The 16,629-nt window shown below is 47.7% G+C and overlaps 1 protein-coding gene across 8 annotated transcripts; it reads right to left on the bottom strand.

Moving 5' to 3' along the window:
• Positions 1 to 367: 367 nt before the first annotated feature.
• Positions 368 to 16,349, bottom strand: BRD8 (bromodomain containing 8). Of its 8 annotated transcripts, none has more exons than XM_080353584.1 (22): positions 16,272 to 16,348; positions 15,873 to 15,969; positions 15,187 to 15,256; positions 14,143 to 14,192; positions 12,917 to 13,039; positions 12,695 to 12,775; positions 12,179 to 12,243; positions 11,436 to 11,572; positions 10,798 to 11,013; positions 9,397 to 9,541; positions 8,010 to 8,219; positions 7,324 to 7,604; positions 6,387 to 6,842; positions 5,939 to 6,032; positions 5,684 to 5,730; positions 5,107 to 5,321; positions 4,720 to 4,812; positions 4,453 to 4,521; positions 3,555 to 3,732; positions 2,775 to 2,912; positions 1,912 to 1,956; positions 368 to 773 (listed from the first exon to the last, which is right to left on the bottom strand). In XM_080353584.1, exons 1-22 carry the CDS (start codon positions 16,288 to 16,290, stop codon positions 714 to 716), a joined length of 2,889 nt encoding a protein of 962 aa, XP_080209710.1. In that variant the 5' UTR covers positions 16,291 to 16,348; the 3' UTR covers positions 368 to 713. The 8 variants fall into 8 exon arrangements, with proteins under 8 accessions (XP_080209710.1, XP_080209714.1, XP_080209711.1 ...); XM_080353588.1 differs by having other exon boundaries at positions 8,010 to 8,102; XM_080353585.1 differs by having other exon boundaries at positions 2,808 to 2,912; positions 16,272 to 16,346.
• Positions 16,350 to 16,629: the final 280 nt, after the last annotated feature.

Genomic DNA, 16,629 nt, shown 5'->3' with positions numbered 1-16,629 from the left:
GCATACCCTTTACAGATCTCCACGGAAATAAATGTAAGGTGCGTTTCAATACATCAATCTTTTAAGGAAACCTCTGACAAGACTGTAGTTTTTAACTTCTCGTTAGATCTCCCGGTTCATCACAGTAGTGCCATATTCTCACACGCTCAAGCAGGGAATGTTCCACTCAATCCAAGCACTCTCCAACATTCCCATGATTAACGGACTGTCTCTAGTGTCAAAGCTCTGCCATACTTGTGTGCTACACGGATAACCGGAAGAGAGTTATATTTGCACATATTCAAGACAGGTATAAACACTTGCACAAAACCAGGGTTCCTCCCTGTGGAGAGCTGCGATGCTCAGTACACTGCACGCTGGATTTGTTCCCAGACTTTAATATACATACACATTTACACATCACTAGTAAAAATCTGTACACTTCACATTACAGTACATACGAGCCACCAGTTGCTAGCTAACACCAGAACACTGATGAAGCCCAAGATGACTGCCCTAAAACAGGCACGGGGGCTGGTCTTCCCCTCCGGGGAAGTTTCTTTGGGTTACACATTCCAACGAGACTGCTTTCCAGAGAGGCAAGTGAAGAAGGTGGATCAGGTCCCAGAAATAGACCTGCAGCTTCTCTTCCTCCTCCAACAGCTGTTAACAGCATCTTGCCCGCAGCCCAGCTCTGGATGCCAGGTGCTGGGATTTTCTGTCTGCTTGCAGCATCATTTCTTCATCTTCATGTCTGCCTCGATGGCACAGCGACGCCCTCTGGTGCCTCCGTCCTAGTGACAAGGCAAATGAGAAGAGAAAGTTATGCACCCTGAACACAAAATGCTTCCTCCAGCACTCAGGGAGGTAAGGAATTGGGCATCTGGTAACAACTTTTTATGCCTTTTGAACAGGAGAAAGGGCAGCTTTCCTAGGAAGGCCTGGGGAGGCCTGTCTGCAGACCTACCTAAAATTCATTCTGGACACAGCACAGGCGCTGGGATTTGCAGCATCTCTGTGCGCTGCTTGCAGCCAGGGCAGAGAGAGGCAGCAAGGCTCTCACCCAGACAGGCATTTTGAGCCTGTACAGTGCAGGCTTTCTCCTGAGCGGCAGATTCTAGCTTGGATCTTAAGATGGGAAGAGGAAATGGCTGACTAACCTACCTTATGAGCTGCTGATCCCTACGGGAAGTGCTCCTCCAGTTGAGTGACCCTGGCACTAGCTCCCTAGTTTCTCCGCACAGCTCCTTTCCATGAGTAGAAGGCGAGCTGAGAGCTTCCTCTGATCCGCTGCCCTCTCTCTCTGGCTGACATGCTGACTCTGCTGGAGTACTCCTCTGTCTTTAAATATATGCGAGACAAAAAAACAACTCTCCATCTTCCTTCCCTCTCTCCTTCCCGCAACTCAGAGACTTGGGGTTTCCTGGAGGGAATATTTTTCCAAACACTTCCACGTCACCACAGGCACAGAGCAAAGTATTTCTGCGGAGTATCTTATTTCTTTCTGGACCATGAATGATAAAGGAGTACACAGCTGACTCCTCACTTTCCCAAGACCCTGTGGACTGTCTCAAACATGGGGAAGGGGCAGCTGTATAAACATGAGAGATGTAAGAACTACAATACTGCATCACTTGGTCTGTCTTCCCACTTACATGGAAAGAAAGCAGGAGAGAAGTGGTGGAAAAAAGCAAAGGCAGATGACAAAATGAGAACACTTGGAACCAGAAGAAAAGGCTGAAGCCCCTCCCCCTCACCCACGCTGAGAATATGGGACTGAGATGTTTTTTCTCAGTTGTTGTACAGCCCCCAAGTTAAACACACCCCGCTGCAACGCTTAGGATGCTGTGACAGTGCAGTGATCACCCAGACAAGGAGCAGAGCGCGCTGCCAGCAGTACTGTGGTACCTGCCGGAGCCTTTCAATACTTACAAAGAGAGAGAGAAGGAAGGCAGGAGAGCCCATTGGGACACTGTCCTGTTAAAAGGCCAAACAGAAGGACTTATCAGATATCAGATACGGAAATGCACACACCACACAGAAGCACTGAGCCCACACATGAGCATAGAGAAACATGTGCCCCACTCCCCTTCCCGCATGGCATCAGCCTTATGCAGCAGGAACACAAAAACGGACAAAAGACAGATACTGCGAGAGTCAGAATGCCAGGAAAGGGATGTTCCCTCCTCAGCCGTGGCAAGGCCTGGTCTACCAAACAATTTCTGCATTGTGCAGTGGCCACTAGAACTAAGCAGGCAGTCCTTGCTGTCACAATGCTGGATGCACCAGCTGAGAGCACTGGAGGCCACTTAATCGGATGTGTCTTTACAGAAGAAAAGCAAACCAAACCAAACCTACATTACTATTATTTCAGATCAGTGTGGAAGTCAAAGGTTCTCAGGTGTGTTTTACACAGCAAACCACACTGGAGTGATACCTTGGTTCTAAAAAATCTGACTAGGAAGTGAAGAACCCAGCAGAGACGAGTCTTTCAGTTCTCTATACCTTCATCTTCCTGCCTTATCACACTTCTTCCAATACTCTGTTCATTTCCCTACAGTTTTCATCACCTGTTTTTAAAAACAGGGAATAGAACTATTTGGATTACGGGAAAAAAACTCCTAAGACCTGCCCCTGGGATGATGTACAGCTCCAGAGCTGGAATCTAATCAATGGACACACTTAGAAAAACAAGCGTTCACATGAAGATGCTGGAGCCATCACCATGTCAAAAAACATTCTGCCTCTTTGGTACAGGAACCTCATGCAGTATCTTGGGGTTCTTCAAAACATACCAAGTGCCCTTCCACACGGTGCAGCACTCTCACCTTCTCCGAAGCATCTTGCTTGCGAGTGGAGTCTCGCCCACGCAAGCTCTTTGCACTGATCCCTGACTCTGATGTTTGCATGATCAGTTGAGTGGCCAGAAATTGCTGCAAGAAAACCACACTCTGTTAAAGATTCTTAGGTGAAACAAGCTCAGTTAGGGCATGTCAGTTAACTATCACAAACCACAGGCTGGGAGCTACTGGGTCAGAGGCAGTTTCGGTTCCTTGTCTGCAGCTCAGAATAAGTTCCCCCATTTACCTTAGAAGACACAAATCCTGTGGAACTACAAAACCCCAGTTCAAACTCTGTTAGCCCTGCCAGTTGGGACTTTCTACTTCACAACAAATTTTAAATGCCCTGTATTCAGAGGACACAGTTTCATACACACTTTACACCAGCAGAAACCAGCAGAGCCACCTAAAGAAGCAATCGCGTCCCCTGTCATTCACCATTCTTGTTGCTTGTTTGTTCCAGAACCACACCCTGGTTCTTGCTGGCCTAACATTTCCCTGAAGGAAATGAGATTTGAAATTGGTCTGGGCTGAACCTAAAACCATTTTGCTGCGTTAGTTTCAACTTATCCACAGTCTAGTTCACCACAAACACCTGAGGTAGCACAAGAGAGGTGCAGGGAAAGAGGGGACTACGGCATTCCAAGACACTGTGAGTGAACTGTGCTCTTCTAGAAGCCTTTCCCACACCTATGGGATGCTCTGTCCTGCACCGGCCTCAGCTCAGTACTTTACCTGGATCTGCTCCAGGACATCTCGTTGCATCTCCACAGCCATGTGGTAAACGTCATGGTCAGAGCTGTTGTACATCACTGCATTTTGAAACATCAACATAATATCACGCTGGAACTCAGCTGTGGTTCGTATCAGCCCATTCTCAATGTTCTTTTTGATGGTAGACAAATCCATTGGCCTAAGAAAGAAATGCAGTCAAAATAGCAACAGAAATATTTAACCCTTTCCCCTCTCTTTTGCAAACAGCCCTGCATCTGGAACAGATCTAGTTAGACCATTCATTTAACTTAGCCAAATAAGTTCTCCCTCACACAGGCTGTGTTCCTGAGTACCAGGGTCTTGAGTCAGAAGACAAAAGCTGGTCAGCAGTTACCACCAGCAGTATCTATGGTGTGACAGATGCATCAGGAGAGGTGTTTGCCTCCTCCAGGCATCACTGAAGGAGCCACTAAGGAGCTAGAGCTGCAGCCACTGAACTCTTCAGGAGAGATTTCAGGGGCTAGCAGGGGATTCTGGTAATTCTTCCAGAAGAGTCCACTATCTGAGACAGTAAGAAGTGCTGATTAAAAAGATAGGTCTTTGGAATTTCAAAGATTAAATCCTACCCTTGGATAGAAACTGGGAGAAGCAGATCAGTCTATACCACCTTACTTACAGAAAATGTTCTCTGTAAGTCAGCGTACTTCATTCAAAGACAGGGCTGCATACAGACACGTATCTGTTACTGAAGATGATCCCTTTCTTAGGGAAACCTGCTTCTGACCAAATCATGCCAGAAAAAAAAAATCCAAGTCTTGCAATCTGCATGGCAGCCAAAAACTACTTTGTTCCTGCCACAAATCCCTATAAAACATGCAAATATATACAGTTCTAATGACAGAAGACTGCTGAGACTCACCTCTGCACAATACTGTGGTAGCCGGGTGCTATATCATCAGTTACAGGCTGTAGAAAGACATTGGCGTACCTGGAGAGAGAAGGACCCACTTAGTGCCCCCTCCCAGCTGGCAAATATTTATTTCATGCTCTCATGTTTATTTATCTGCTACCAGTAACAATGATTCATCATCTCCTGGTACCAAGGCAGATGAGACTCCAAGATGGGAGAGTGGAGACTTGTCTGGGATTAGTCACTTCTTTCTGCCAGTTCGCAAGACAAACTCACCTGTGATTAGCTGCTGCTCTCCAGACTAGCATGATGGCTTTCTTCCAGATCTTCTGGGCCTGTATTGCTTCCTGGTCCTCACTGCACACTGAGCTGGGAAGAAGAGAACCTGGAGTCTGCGTGCTGCCCCAGAGCAGAAACCTTACAGTTTATTTTGCCTCTGACATGCCTACGCTAATCCACACCAAAGACGGCAAGAAAAAAACAGGACCTGATACCATGGCGCTGTCTGCATACTCACACTTGTGAGCAAGGAGAACCAGACAAATCATCAACAAATTCCCCCTTTGGACCCAGTCAGCAAAACAGAAATGAGATTCCTATGCTCCCTCCACAAACTAGGCTGGGATTTGCACCTGTGTGCCTGAGAGCTTCGCTGATACTCACAACTGTGAGGAGGCTGGGCTGCTGGGGATGGAGTCAGCTAGCGTGTGAGACTGTAAAGGTGCGTTATGGACACTGAAGCCATCATCGCTCTCACTCACGGGGGGTTCGTTATCCATCTCTGATAGATATCCCTCACCCTGATCTTCTTCTTTGGGTTCCTCCAAACTGGCAGCCTCACTGGCACCATCCTCATCATCCTCTTCGCCCTGTGCATCCTGAAACACAGAGTTCATGAGTCTGCACAGCCAGTGAGAGCAGCAACGCAGAGCCTCCAAAGCAACCACGGCGCAGCAAGCAAAGTGATTTTCTTGCTAAGCTGCTGACAACTGCACAGGCACTTTCACAAAATCCCAGTTGCTCTATCCTGCCCTGCCTCCCCCTGCAGACACAGACACACAAACACAGAGCTTTGCAGTGCCTGAAGCAATCTCCCCTTTCGCTCCAGCTGCAGACTGCCCGCTATTCTTTTCAGTGCAGAAAGATGAATGCAAGCTTTGGTTTTCAGCAGATGGGAGCCAGGAGGCAGCAGCAGTGAGATGTTACTAACTCGAGATGACTACAACCAATTGAGAATTACCTTCATCTGACTCCTAAACAGGGCTTGGGCCTCCTCCTTCATTGACTCTGTGAAAGAAAGAAAACCAGAAAGGTTGATTCTCCAAAGCAGTCTTTCCTACAAAAGCTCCTGCACCAATGCCTACTATCCTGCAGTAATTACCACTGTGCCTACACACCTTTTCTCCCTCCTCCCCAAAAAACCTGAAGCAGATCACTGACAACTATCCAACTAATAATGTTGCATGTAAAAGATTTCCTAGCTGAATTGAGTTACCTGACAGCTCAAATTTGTGCTGAACATCAGCCTGTGAGGAGTCTTCACTCACATTTGGGACTTGTGGAGGGGATGAATCATCATCAGGTGGGGTCTGGAGGGAAGAGAAATGCACATATCTAGATGTTTGTGTCAGCTTACTTCAGTGAAGGTGTGGGCACATCTCACTCATCCTAACCTAACTCAAGGCAATGAAGTTCACTGAGCACCTTCCCAACAGCAATTCTGCACATGGGCAGGGGAGATACACAAAGGTACTGCCTAAAGCAGAACTTCCCTGCAGATTGAAGAGATCAGCAGCATGACTCCCACGAAAACAGTCAGTCACACTCATTGAAGGGTCACCTTCAACCCAGCAGTCATCCTTCCTCTAAACTTCTCTCCTACCTGTCACAACTGCTCCCTTCTTTCCCCACACCAGTTCCAGACAGCCTATCTGCTCACATACCTCTGTCTTCACTATGTTGTGCACTGCGTCTTCTCCCTTGGCCGTTTCTATCTCAATTTCAGCCGTCTCTCCTGCTACTACAGCTGCTCTTTGATCCTCTTCTATTTCTTGACTTCTAAGCTCCGGTGTTTCCGTCCCTCTTGCAGTTGCTGGTATGATTTCCTCAGGGCCCAGCTGATTCTGCTCCTGCTCTGCAGGTTCCATCTTTATTTCTGACCCCAGCTCGCCAATGCCCATTAGGTCTCGAATTCCCTTTGCCTCTGGCTCCTCACACTCCAGCCTCTCCTGCTTCACAGTCACAGACACTTGGGGTATCTGGGCCTGTTTCTCGTGCTCCTGACGAATTGAGTGTTCCCACGGGCCAGGCAGTGTCTGAGGGTCATCAGTATCTTCACAGAAAGACGACAGAGCAGCTTCAACAACTGCTGCATCCAGGACTTCAGGGTGGTCGTCTACCTTTATTGCCAAAACAAACAAGCAGCAGTGCAGGCCAAGGTCAGAAACAGGGATTAAAACAAACAAACAAGCAAACAACTTTAAGTCAGGAGGTAATGAGACAATTGTGGAAAACACAGTGTATCTGGTTTACAAAGTTGCCTTTTGCAGCCAGACTCATATCATTCCCTGTGGAGTCTCCCGTGGAGCTTCAGTTTCAGAAATACAGCACTCAATCGGTCTGCCAGAGACACGACCCAACCCCTGCCTAACATGAGGAAGAAAGAGATTTCTTTCTGCACTCTGAAGAGGAACATGAGGCTAAACCTGGCAGACTAGCAGCAGTGGTGTCACAGGCATTTCCTACTGATCTGGATAATGATGGTGAGAATGTGTATTTTAGAATACTTATTTCTTGCTGGTTTAAACTAACTGGTGAACAGTAATCACTTGAGATTAACCTAACTGGATGTGGAACAAAAAGCACTGGCACTCTGCTTACTTTGTCCTCAATGATGGCTATAATATTTCCAACAGTATCGAAGTCCAGCTCTTCCCCTGTATAGGACACTGCAATATCCATTTTCTCAGCCAAATCCAGGTCTTCTTTCCCATCCATGCAGTGATCTTTGGAAGAGCCTGCAGCGCTGCCAGCCCCAGAACCCAGGCACTCTTTCTTGATGGAATCAATGATCATGGATATTTCACTGCTGTCCATGGACACTGTCACGGTGTGGGAATCAGACACAGCCTCCATGGCAACGCAGGCTTCTGTCTGGCTTACTGCACAGGGACGAGAGTGACAATCAGAGACTAATCTGGAGAAGTCAAGCCCACATAAACAAATGCTGCAGTGGACAAGGCAAAGGACCAACGGCAAGTATTCCAGGTCCATCCACCACAACAGGGCTTAGAAAAATAAAACAGAAATACAGGTTTGCTTTCCCACAGTAGAGACAAGGATTCTAGCGCTTGAACTGCAATCCAGCAACATACCATTAGCACCCCCGCCCCCACCCAGCAGTCATGTTTAAAACCATCTGTTTTCTCCAGAACCCAGTCCTTTCAGCAAGGAGGGCGAGTCTGAGGTGATAAAAAGCCAGCTGAGAACTCGCTGGGTGCTCATCCCAGGGGAAGTTCTGCTTTCCAGCAGTGCACGACCTACGAGTGCGTAGTTCAGGAACGCACCTGTGGCTACGCTTTCTGGAGCTGCAGCTGGTGGCACAACGGGCGGTGCTGACAGCGTGGGCATCATGACAATGGCTGCCTGCGACACAGGCTCTACGGGGGGTGGCAGGAGTTTAGCTGGAGGTTCGCTGGCAACAGCGGAGAAGGAAGCAAGAGGTGAGCTGAACTGTGCAGGACCAGCCTCTAAAAGCCGGGAAAGCGTAGGAGCACCTAACAGAGAGTAGAAGGCAAATGCAATATGAGCAAGAAGCAGCCACCACTGAAGCCCACAAAGCCACCACTGGGCTCTTCGCTGTCTGGTGGCTTCTTCTGCGTAAAGACACGGAGAGGTACCTATAAACGGTCCCAAAAGCTACCTGGAGAACCTGCACCGAAAATGCACAACTCCTCTGTGTGTGCAGTCTGAGACAGAATCATGCAGACTATGGGACACTGTGTTCAGTGTAAGGGCTGGACAGGCTAAGCCACACATGCAGAGAGATGCCCTTCCAAAGGCTCATCCCCATAAATTATGGGAAATCTGAAAAACAGGGCTGAGAGCACCACACAAGGTAAGCCAAGGCAAACAGTCATCACAGGAGCTGGAAGGGAGCAGAAGAGATCTCATTGCAGGTCTTTCCTGAAGAATTCCTCTTATATCAAAAGTTGCCACGCATCTTGGCTGTAATTTCCAGTCTGAATTTACTGAATTGTCTGGACCAAATTAACAGGTCAGAATAGACATGGATTAGGAAAGCGAGATTATTCATATGGAATTATATACGAATGAATGGCATAAATCCTCAGTTGCACACAATGTGACTAAACCACGAGTGAGCTTGAGCTGAGAAGAAACTTCACCTGAAGCAGGTTGTTCTGACAAGGCCCAATGCAAAGACTCTTGCACCGTCCCTCTCACCCCTCTCTGTGGAACTTACTCCAGGGCTCACAGTACACTGTGGTCTAATCCTCAACGGACCTCTAAGCTAAAGCACAGGTAAAACATGAGTTCGTCAGATTCACAAGGAGTGATGTTTGACACATTGGGAACCAGATACAAGACCGATTTTTCCCCAGCTCGCTGTCAACAGTTTCTTTCTACACTAAATTGCCTGGTATTAGCCAGTGTCAAAACCAGAGAACTGGACTGCATGGACCAGGATCAAATGAAATCTAATTGTTTCAGTCATTTTAGATCAAGGCGTTATTTTTTTGGTAAGGATTAAAGTATTCTTAACAAAAAAAGTAGGGGTAAGAGGGACGGAGGTACAGAAATAGGAATACGACTCATCAAGAAGCCCCCAAACCAGTCAGGCTAGATGCCCTTCACCCCTCTCCAAAGAGAACTCACAGAACAGCTTTAAAGTACATCTGAAGGGAGAACTGTACAGGCAGAGTCTCAAGTTACCTGAAGCGGCAGGAGATGCAGGGACAGCACCAGGTGCCAACTGCATTTCCCCACTGTGCAGCACTGGGAGGACGCTTCCTACCTCCAGCAGGACTCCTGAGCTGTTCATGTGGCCAGAAGCCACTGCCATTTCATTTTCACCGACCTGCCAAGGGAGGACACAACTGAAGTTCCTGAAGAAACCATCACATCAGTGATTATCTGCCAGATACACATGAATATGTCCATCATTTACTGTCTCGGAATTTCTTCTGCTCTTTTTGTCCAGCCTAGAACCTGCCAGAGGCCTCTCATGCAAGTGCACAACATGACAATCTGAAACTAGTTGTTTTTCAGCTACAATACAGCTGCAGTGCCACCTTCCTTTGAAGTCAGGCCAAATACAGGATTTGCTCTACCTTAGCTCCTCTGTTCAAGGACCTCACAATCCTTTGCAGACACCAGTCGCTACCCCCTGAGATGGCATGAAATTAGCCCTTATTTTGAGTTGAGGGAAACTGAAGCACTAAGATGGAAAGTAACTCCATCAAGGTCACACGGTAAATCTATGATGGACCTTAAAACAGATATAAACCATCCTGTGGATACAAAGCAAACCCAGTCTTTCATAGCCATTATCTTTCCTTGCTCCACCCTGTGTTGCATTGCACCCTGCAAACAGAACCCATGAAACGTTTACCCAAGCTAACAAATAGAGAAGATCCCAAATCTGACTATTAAAAAACCAAAGTCAACAGCAATGCACCTGTTCCATCACACAAGTACTAACACAGGGAACCCGAGCCACGGGCTGATGGCTGCTGTTTTCAGACTGGGCTCTGAACAGCGTCTGAGACTTCCAGAGTCACTAACACAAGAAGGGTCAAAGCTGTTGTCATCACAGTGATTTTAAAAACTGCCTACAACAATAAGGAGACTGAAGTACTTCAATATTGGTCATAAACCCCACTAAAGGACTCCCTTTTCCTATGCTAAGACCCATTACAAATATCGAAACTCAACTTCCTGCCAAGACGTAAAGAATTGTGAACCCAAAGTAGAAATGACCAAGAATGCCTCTGTGGAAACTGATCAGGATGATACTGACTTAACACACCCCCTATTCCAGGGAGAAAGATTTTCTCTAGCAAAACCTGCAACTCCAGCTCCTTACAGCTGAGGGGAGACGGCCACTCCTGCGTGCTGAGTAACCCCACAGCCCTGCACCCACAGTACTGCTGGGAAAGGGTCCCACCTCTCGGGCTCACAGCGGGTAATTGTATCTTTCAGGTATCACTTCTGTTTGGACTCTCACAAGAACTATATGTTTTGAAAAAAGCCTTTGCAGCTCCCCCTTTTTCACTGAGAGAGTCTGGAGCAAATTGTTTGTGTGCTTGCATATATGAGCAGAGAGCTCCATACCAGCCTGGGGCTTGTGGGCAGGAGACTGCCCTTCTTCAGCAGCTCTGAGAGCAGAGGGGAAGGAGGCGGAGTTGCTTTTTGTCCTAGAATCTTTTTCTGGGGTGAATCGTCAGTGACTGGGGTCATGGGGGCATCCAGGGGAGCAGAGCCTGGAGGGGTGTCAGGGATTCCAATGAAGGAGGCAACTGGGGTGCTGGGCAATGTCCCTGGAGTGACCTGAGAAAGAGAAAAACCACACTGTTCAAAGCCACACTCCACCACACGGACTAGCCCCACTTGCTCCTTCCCCCAAGAGCACTGATCCAACACCTGCTCCACTCACTCGCTACACCTACAACAGGCATACGCCCTCACCCTCTCCCTGCCCTGTAGCGCCACTGCCCGGGCACACACTGAAGACTGTCTGGCCAACCCACTGATGCCCCTACGTAGCCTTTGATCCAGGCACCTGATCATCACAGACAAGAGGAGGACACGGATCTCCAGCAGCACTGTACACCAACCACACTACAGCACTACCACAGCAAAAAGTCTGCAAAATGAGGCAAGGGCGTCTCCCCAGGCTCCTGTTCCACAATGGACACAGACCCCCATGTCTCGAGCTGGTTTTTCGCTCTCACCATGTGAAGTTTCCTTACCCCCGGACTGGCCTCATCCACAGCGGGCTGAGACAGATCTCCCAGGGCATAGTCTCCCCCTGGGGAGGTTGAGCCTGCAGGGGACCGAACCACCACACCCGTTAATCGTCGTGGCGGATTCTTAATGGCCTGACGAGCTGGAAGAGAACAGGAAAAAAAGTGAGATTCCATGACTCCATCTTGGACAGTCCCTGAGAGTTACCTCTGACTTCACCCTAAAGAACCCTACAAAATAAACTATATTGTAAGAATTTCTTACACCACACTAGGCTCAGTTCACAAATACTACTAGCATTGGGTAATACTAGTATGCTGGTAATGCTAATTTCAGTAGCAGTTGGTTATTCATCACCTCCCACCACCGGTAGGTTAGTACACAGAATTGTCCCAAGGATGATAAATAAATTAAACATTCGAAATATGTCTCTCTTCTCTTATTTTCAGACAATAGTAAAACTATAAGGAAAACTAAATGGGTGGAAAGCCTGAGATTCTAACAAGGAACTCCCTGTTAATCCTGCTTCCTCTTAGACCTTTTCCACAGAATTTGCTCCCTTCTCAAAAGTGTCAGCATTTTGCTCTGTTACAAATACAGTGCTAGGAAGATAATATAATCTTTCTTTTCAGCTCCTAGGGTCAAGGAATTCCTCCTGAACAGATCTTAACAAGATTTAAATATTTCCTGATTGTTATGAACATATGCATCTCTCTCTGAGGAGTAAGGAAGCTAATTTCCAGCTTACCCTGATAAGCAGCATCTGTAGCCTTCCTCTTGACTTCTGCCTCCTCCTCCTCCATTTTTTTCTTTCTGTATACAGAACCAAAACCTACAGTCACAGAGCGTCCCACTCCCCCTTAGTTCCTCCTGCAGCTTACTGATCCCCACCCCACTATCTCCAGACAACAATGACCTGTCTCTGCGGACTCAGGCTCAGTTCCTCTGAGGAGGGGAGCAGAGTCAGAGGTCAGTCAGAGAACGACACATTTGGCAGGAAAATTCACTTCCAGCTGATTATCAAAATGGAGGAGCAAGCAAGACACTGCAAGCCATCACTTCAGCTCTCCACTGAAACTTCAAGATATTCCACATGAGCTGGTGCCTCCCAGTCCAAACTAAGTCCACTCTCAGAGCTAAAAGCATCTGCCCAGCTGCCCTGTTTCTCTTAACCCCATGTAGGTGGAGCAAGAGGCGTCTGACAAACACACAGGCAACTACAACTCAGCAGAAAGCGTGACAGGGAAATAATTAAGGAACCCACATCATAATCTCATTGCACAGCTCCTCCAGTCTGTTATCCATGTGTCCGGCCTGGATCAGCTCTGCATCCTTCTTGAGTTGCCTGCAATCAGAAAATCTCTTTACTTATCGCTGAACAATACGCCTTCAGCAGCATTTCCACCCCAAGCACCATCACATTTAGGCCAGTTTTTCAAGACAGGACTCTCAGGTGCACCACAGCTCGATGCCTCTGCCAACACACCGGTATTTCTCCTGTGTTTCTTTAATAATTTTCTTCAACTCCTCCACTCGTTCTGCAGTCAGTTTCCGCACAATAACATCTTCTACAGTTTCCACAACTTCTCCCTTCTCACCGCGTTTTCTCCTATAGAATAAGAGAAAAACAAAAACAGTTCAGCTGTGAAAGAGAAAAGCCCAGTTCTCCTTCCACAAATGGCTTCTTTCTGCCATTCCTGACACAAACCTGCACCAACAAAACAAAACAAAACAACCTCCTTTTGTAATTTCCCTTAAATGATACTGGACAGCACCATGTTCAAACAATCTCCTCTGAAAACTTCATATAATTCTTAAATGTGTCCAGTGTCAAAGAATTGAGAAATAGATCAAAGCTGCAAGCCCACTGCAAATTCTCAACCTGAGAAAAGTCAATCATTCAACTTCAGATAAGGTTCTTACTACCCAAGAAGAAACATCTATTGTTTTTCCTCAATAACTCTACTAAGTCCTTTGGCTTTGCAACTCTAGTGCTGAAGATCATTCAGCACTATCACAAACAAATAGTGCTTTTAAACCTCCTGCCTTTAATTTAATTTGAAGTCTCAAAACAAAATACCTGGACTTAGGAGTGAGAAATATCAGAGACCAAGAAGCCGTAGTGGAAGCATTGATAGAAAACTACAAGAAACCACAGCAAAATAAGAGACAAACCATTTCCCCGTCTCACTCTTGCTGTCTTTTCTACCCCTATTCTGAATGATAATTTTATGTGTGAAGCTTCACATCAATAATACTAATATGTAGTGTTTTATTCCTTCCAAATAAGTTTATTTTTTTTTCTGCATTAAGTCCCCAAGTGCACGTTTCAACTCTTACAAATGGAGCTGTGCCAAAGAAGCCCCAATTACCCTGTCATGAATTGTCATGACAGCAGGGGTATAGGGAGGATACTAACGGGTACACAGTGATCAGTTTTAGAACCACGTAATACTGAAACATTTCGGTCTTATGAAAAGAGAAGACAAGATGAAGAAGATACTGGAAGCATATTCTAAGAAATACGTTGGGCTTGCCTGTCGCCCCCATCTGCCATACCCCAATCCCACTGTCCACCCAAGCAACACAACTGAATTTCTTCCTTCCTGAACGCTCCTTTTAGGAGGAACACTAGCAAGTACTTTGCTGTGAAAACCGACAAGCCCACCCAAAACCGCTGCACACCGCACTTGCTTCAGATTTTGTACTCACTTGGGGGTTTCCGTAGTCTCCAAGAGCTCTGAATACTGAGATGCACAGTGCTAAGAAGAAACAAAGAAAGGCAGAGGACAGCAAGGAGTCACCTTCAAACACCTATCCACAAAGTCTACAAGGCACTTATTCCTACTTCTTCAGAGCTCTAACACTTTATGAATGTAGCCAACAGTCTTCTCCAGAGTTTTTCCAGGGCTATAATTTAGTGTAGCTCAAAGTGAGGAAGCATATTGACTCTTTTACTCTAGCGCTGCCCAAGCTGATCTTCAGAACAAAGCTAAAGAACAGACAGTCTCAAGTAATGATTTAGAAATCAAAGCAAGCAACCATGATTAGAACTGTAGCTGTAATGCTTCTATCTGTGAACATAAAGCAAAAATATTCTAATGGAGAAGACAGAATAACATATCAAGGCCAGTTTCATAGCTTAACAGAAACAGTAAGCAAAATAAACCCCTCAGCTACTCCTGCCTTGATTCTCTTAATCTCTTTCTGTCCTTCATTCAACAAGAATCCCAGGTATTTGCCCAAACAGCAGGACACACCAAAATACATGGGCATCCACAAATTCCTGGGGCAAGGAATTCCACAGCTTAACTACATGCCTGGTGAAGAACAATCTCTTTAGGTTTGCTTTGAACTTGCCTCCTGTTAGTCTGACTTAATAGCCTCTAAATCTTGTACTGGACAAAGCACTGAACAATTAACCCTTATTCATCCTCAACATGCCACTTCTGATGGTGCAGATGTCTGTTGAATTTGCATTACCCATCTCCTTGGTATGTTAGGGGTTCTACTTTACTCAGCCATCCCGTACAATGAAGCTGTTTTGTGTTTTTGACCACCCTTGTCTTTTTCTTAACTTTATCCAACTCTAATATAAACTCAAATTTCATTTCAGAAACAGGAAAAAGTACTTAATCTGATGTAAATAGAATGCTGTCTTTTTTTTAAAAAAAATAAATAGTCTCTTAGGCAGCTGTCTTACATACCCCATACAAAACTCATTTTTTTTCCAAGATTCAAATGTCAGTATTTTACCTTTTGGGAAAACCAGTCAGGTGGGCGTCCTGGCTCTGCAAAAGGTTTGATAGCTCTGCTGACCGAGACCCTGTAGGAGAGAAATAGCGAGTCACTATCAACTTGCTTTCTTCCCCAAGCAACATGCAGAGAAAAGATGCTGACATGTCTTGATGTTCATCACTGAACAGCCCCACAAACACAATGAACCTGCTAAGAGGTTATGTTTGGAAATTATTCAAGTGTAGTCTTTGGGCTAGGACACTAGTCCTTTGCCCAATTCCAAACAAACAACAGTTTCCCTCCCTTGCTTTGAAAAGCAAGTTTCTAGTTTCTGACACCATTACATGTCTACAGAAACTTCAGAGAAGGTAAAAAGGCAGCAAAACAGCTACAAGCTCAGCAGCAGTGCACAGGAACCTGTTATCAAATATCCTTCTTGACCACAACTCACCTCTTCCAACTTATGAACATGTCACTCTTTGTTCTCATTAACACACTTTCATTTTTACACAGTAGTTGCAAAACCAGCAAAAGGATTGTCAAGGTGCAGCTCGAATACCCCCATCTTCAATAGCCCAGCTTCGTTTTGAAAAGAAATCACATAGAAGTGTTTATGACTGGCTGCTGCCCAATGAACTGGCCCTGCCCCGGTACAGCCACCAGCGCAGTGCCCCCCGGGACAACCCGCGCTCCCGCTCCCTCACCAGTTCTGGTCTCCGCTGCGCATGACGGACGAGGCCAGGCAGAGCTTCTCGCGGATGGACCAGGGCTCCGTGGGGCCGGCGCTCAGCAGCTTGTGCTCTGCCGGGACAGCGGAAGGTGCGCGGGGTGCACTAGCGAGCGCGGTCCCGCCGCAGACCCCGCCCCGCCGGCCACGCCCCCTCACGCAGACACAACTCCCGTAGCCCCGCCCCTCTCCAGGCCCGTTGCCTCCACCCTCGCAACACTGTTGGCCCCGCCCCTTCCCCTCCGAACCGCTCAGCGCTCCTCGGGCCGTTCCCTGCCCTCCTTCCCGCCCCAGCTTCGCTGCCGCGGGCCGCCGCAGCTCCCTCTCCGTCGCCCTCCCGCTCCCCGCCGCCCCTCCTGACAGGCCCCGCACTCACTGCCCGTCCCCGCCGCCATCTTCCCCGCCCGGCCCGAAGGAGGCGAGGCGGAACGGCGCGCAAGGCCCGCCGGGAGACGCGCGCGCGTCCCCGGATGCGCGGACAGTGGCCCAGGCCCCGCCCCCGTTGCCTCACGGCGGGCGCTGATTGGCGGCCGAGCGGGCGCAGGCCCTTATTGGCGGAGCGGGCGGGCGGCGAGGTTTGAAACCCCAGCAGTCGGTGCCGCGCGGACGCGGGGTGGGCGCGAGGCGGCGGGAACGAACGAGCCCTCTGCGGCGGGTCGGTAACGGGAGAGCGGAGCGGGGGGGCCCGTGGGCTGGTGTCTGGGGTGTCCTGTGTGGGGGTGTCCTGTGTCTGT

Source organism: Nesoenas mayeri, assembly GCF_963082525.1.
Source record: "Nesoenas mayeri genome assembly, chromosome: 14".
Taxonomy (NCBI): Eukaryota; Metazoa; Chordata; class Aves; order Columbiformes; family Columbidae; genus Nesoenas; species Nesoenas mayeri.
This window is presented reverse-complemented; position numbering and strand designations above follow the sequence as displayed.

Excerpts from the sequence above, each read along its gene's own strand:
- BRD8 (XM_080353584.1), bottom strand. Across the intron at positions 4,813-5,106 it reads AGCCCAGCCTCCTCACAGTT|CTCAGTGTGCAGTGAGGACC; the intron begins GTGAGTATCAGC and ends TCTTCTTCCCAG. Across the intron at positions 3,733-4,452 it reads TACCACAGTATTGTGCAGAG|GCCAATGGATTTGTCTACCA; the intron begins GTGAGTCTCAGC and ends TTTCTTTCTTAG.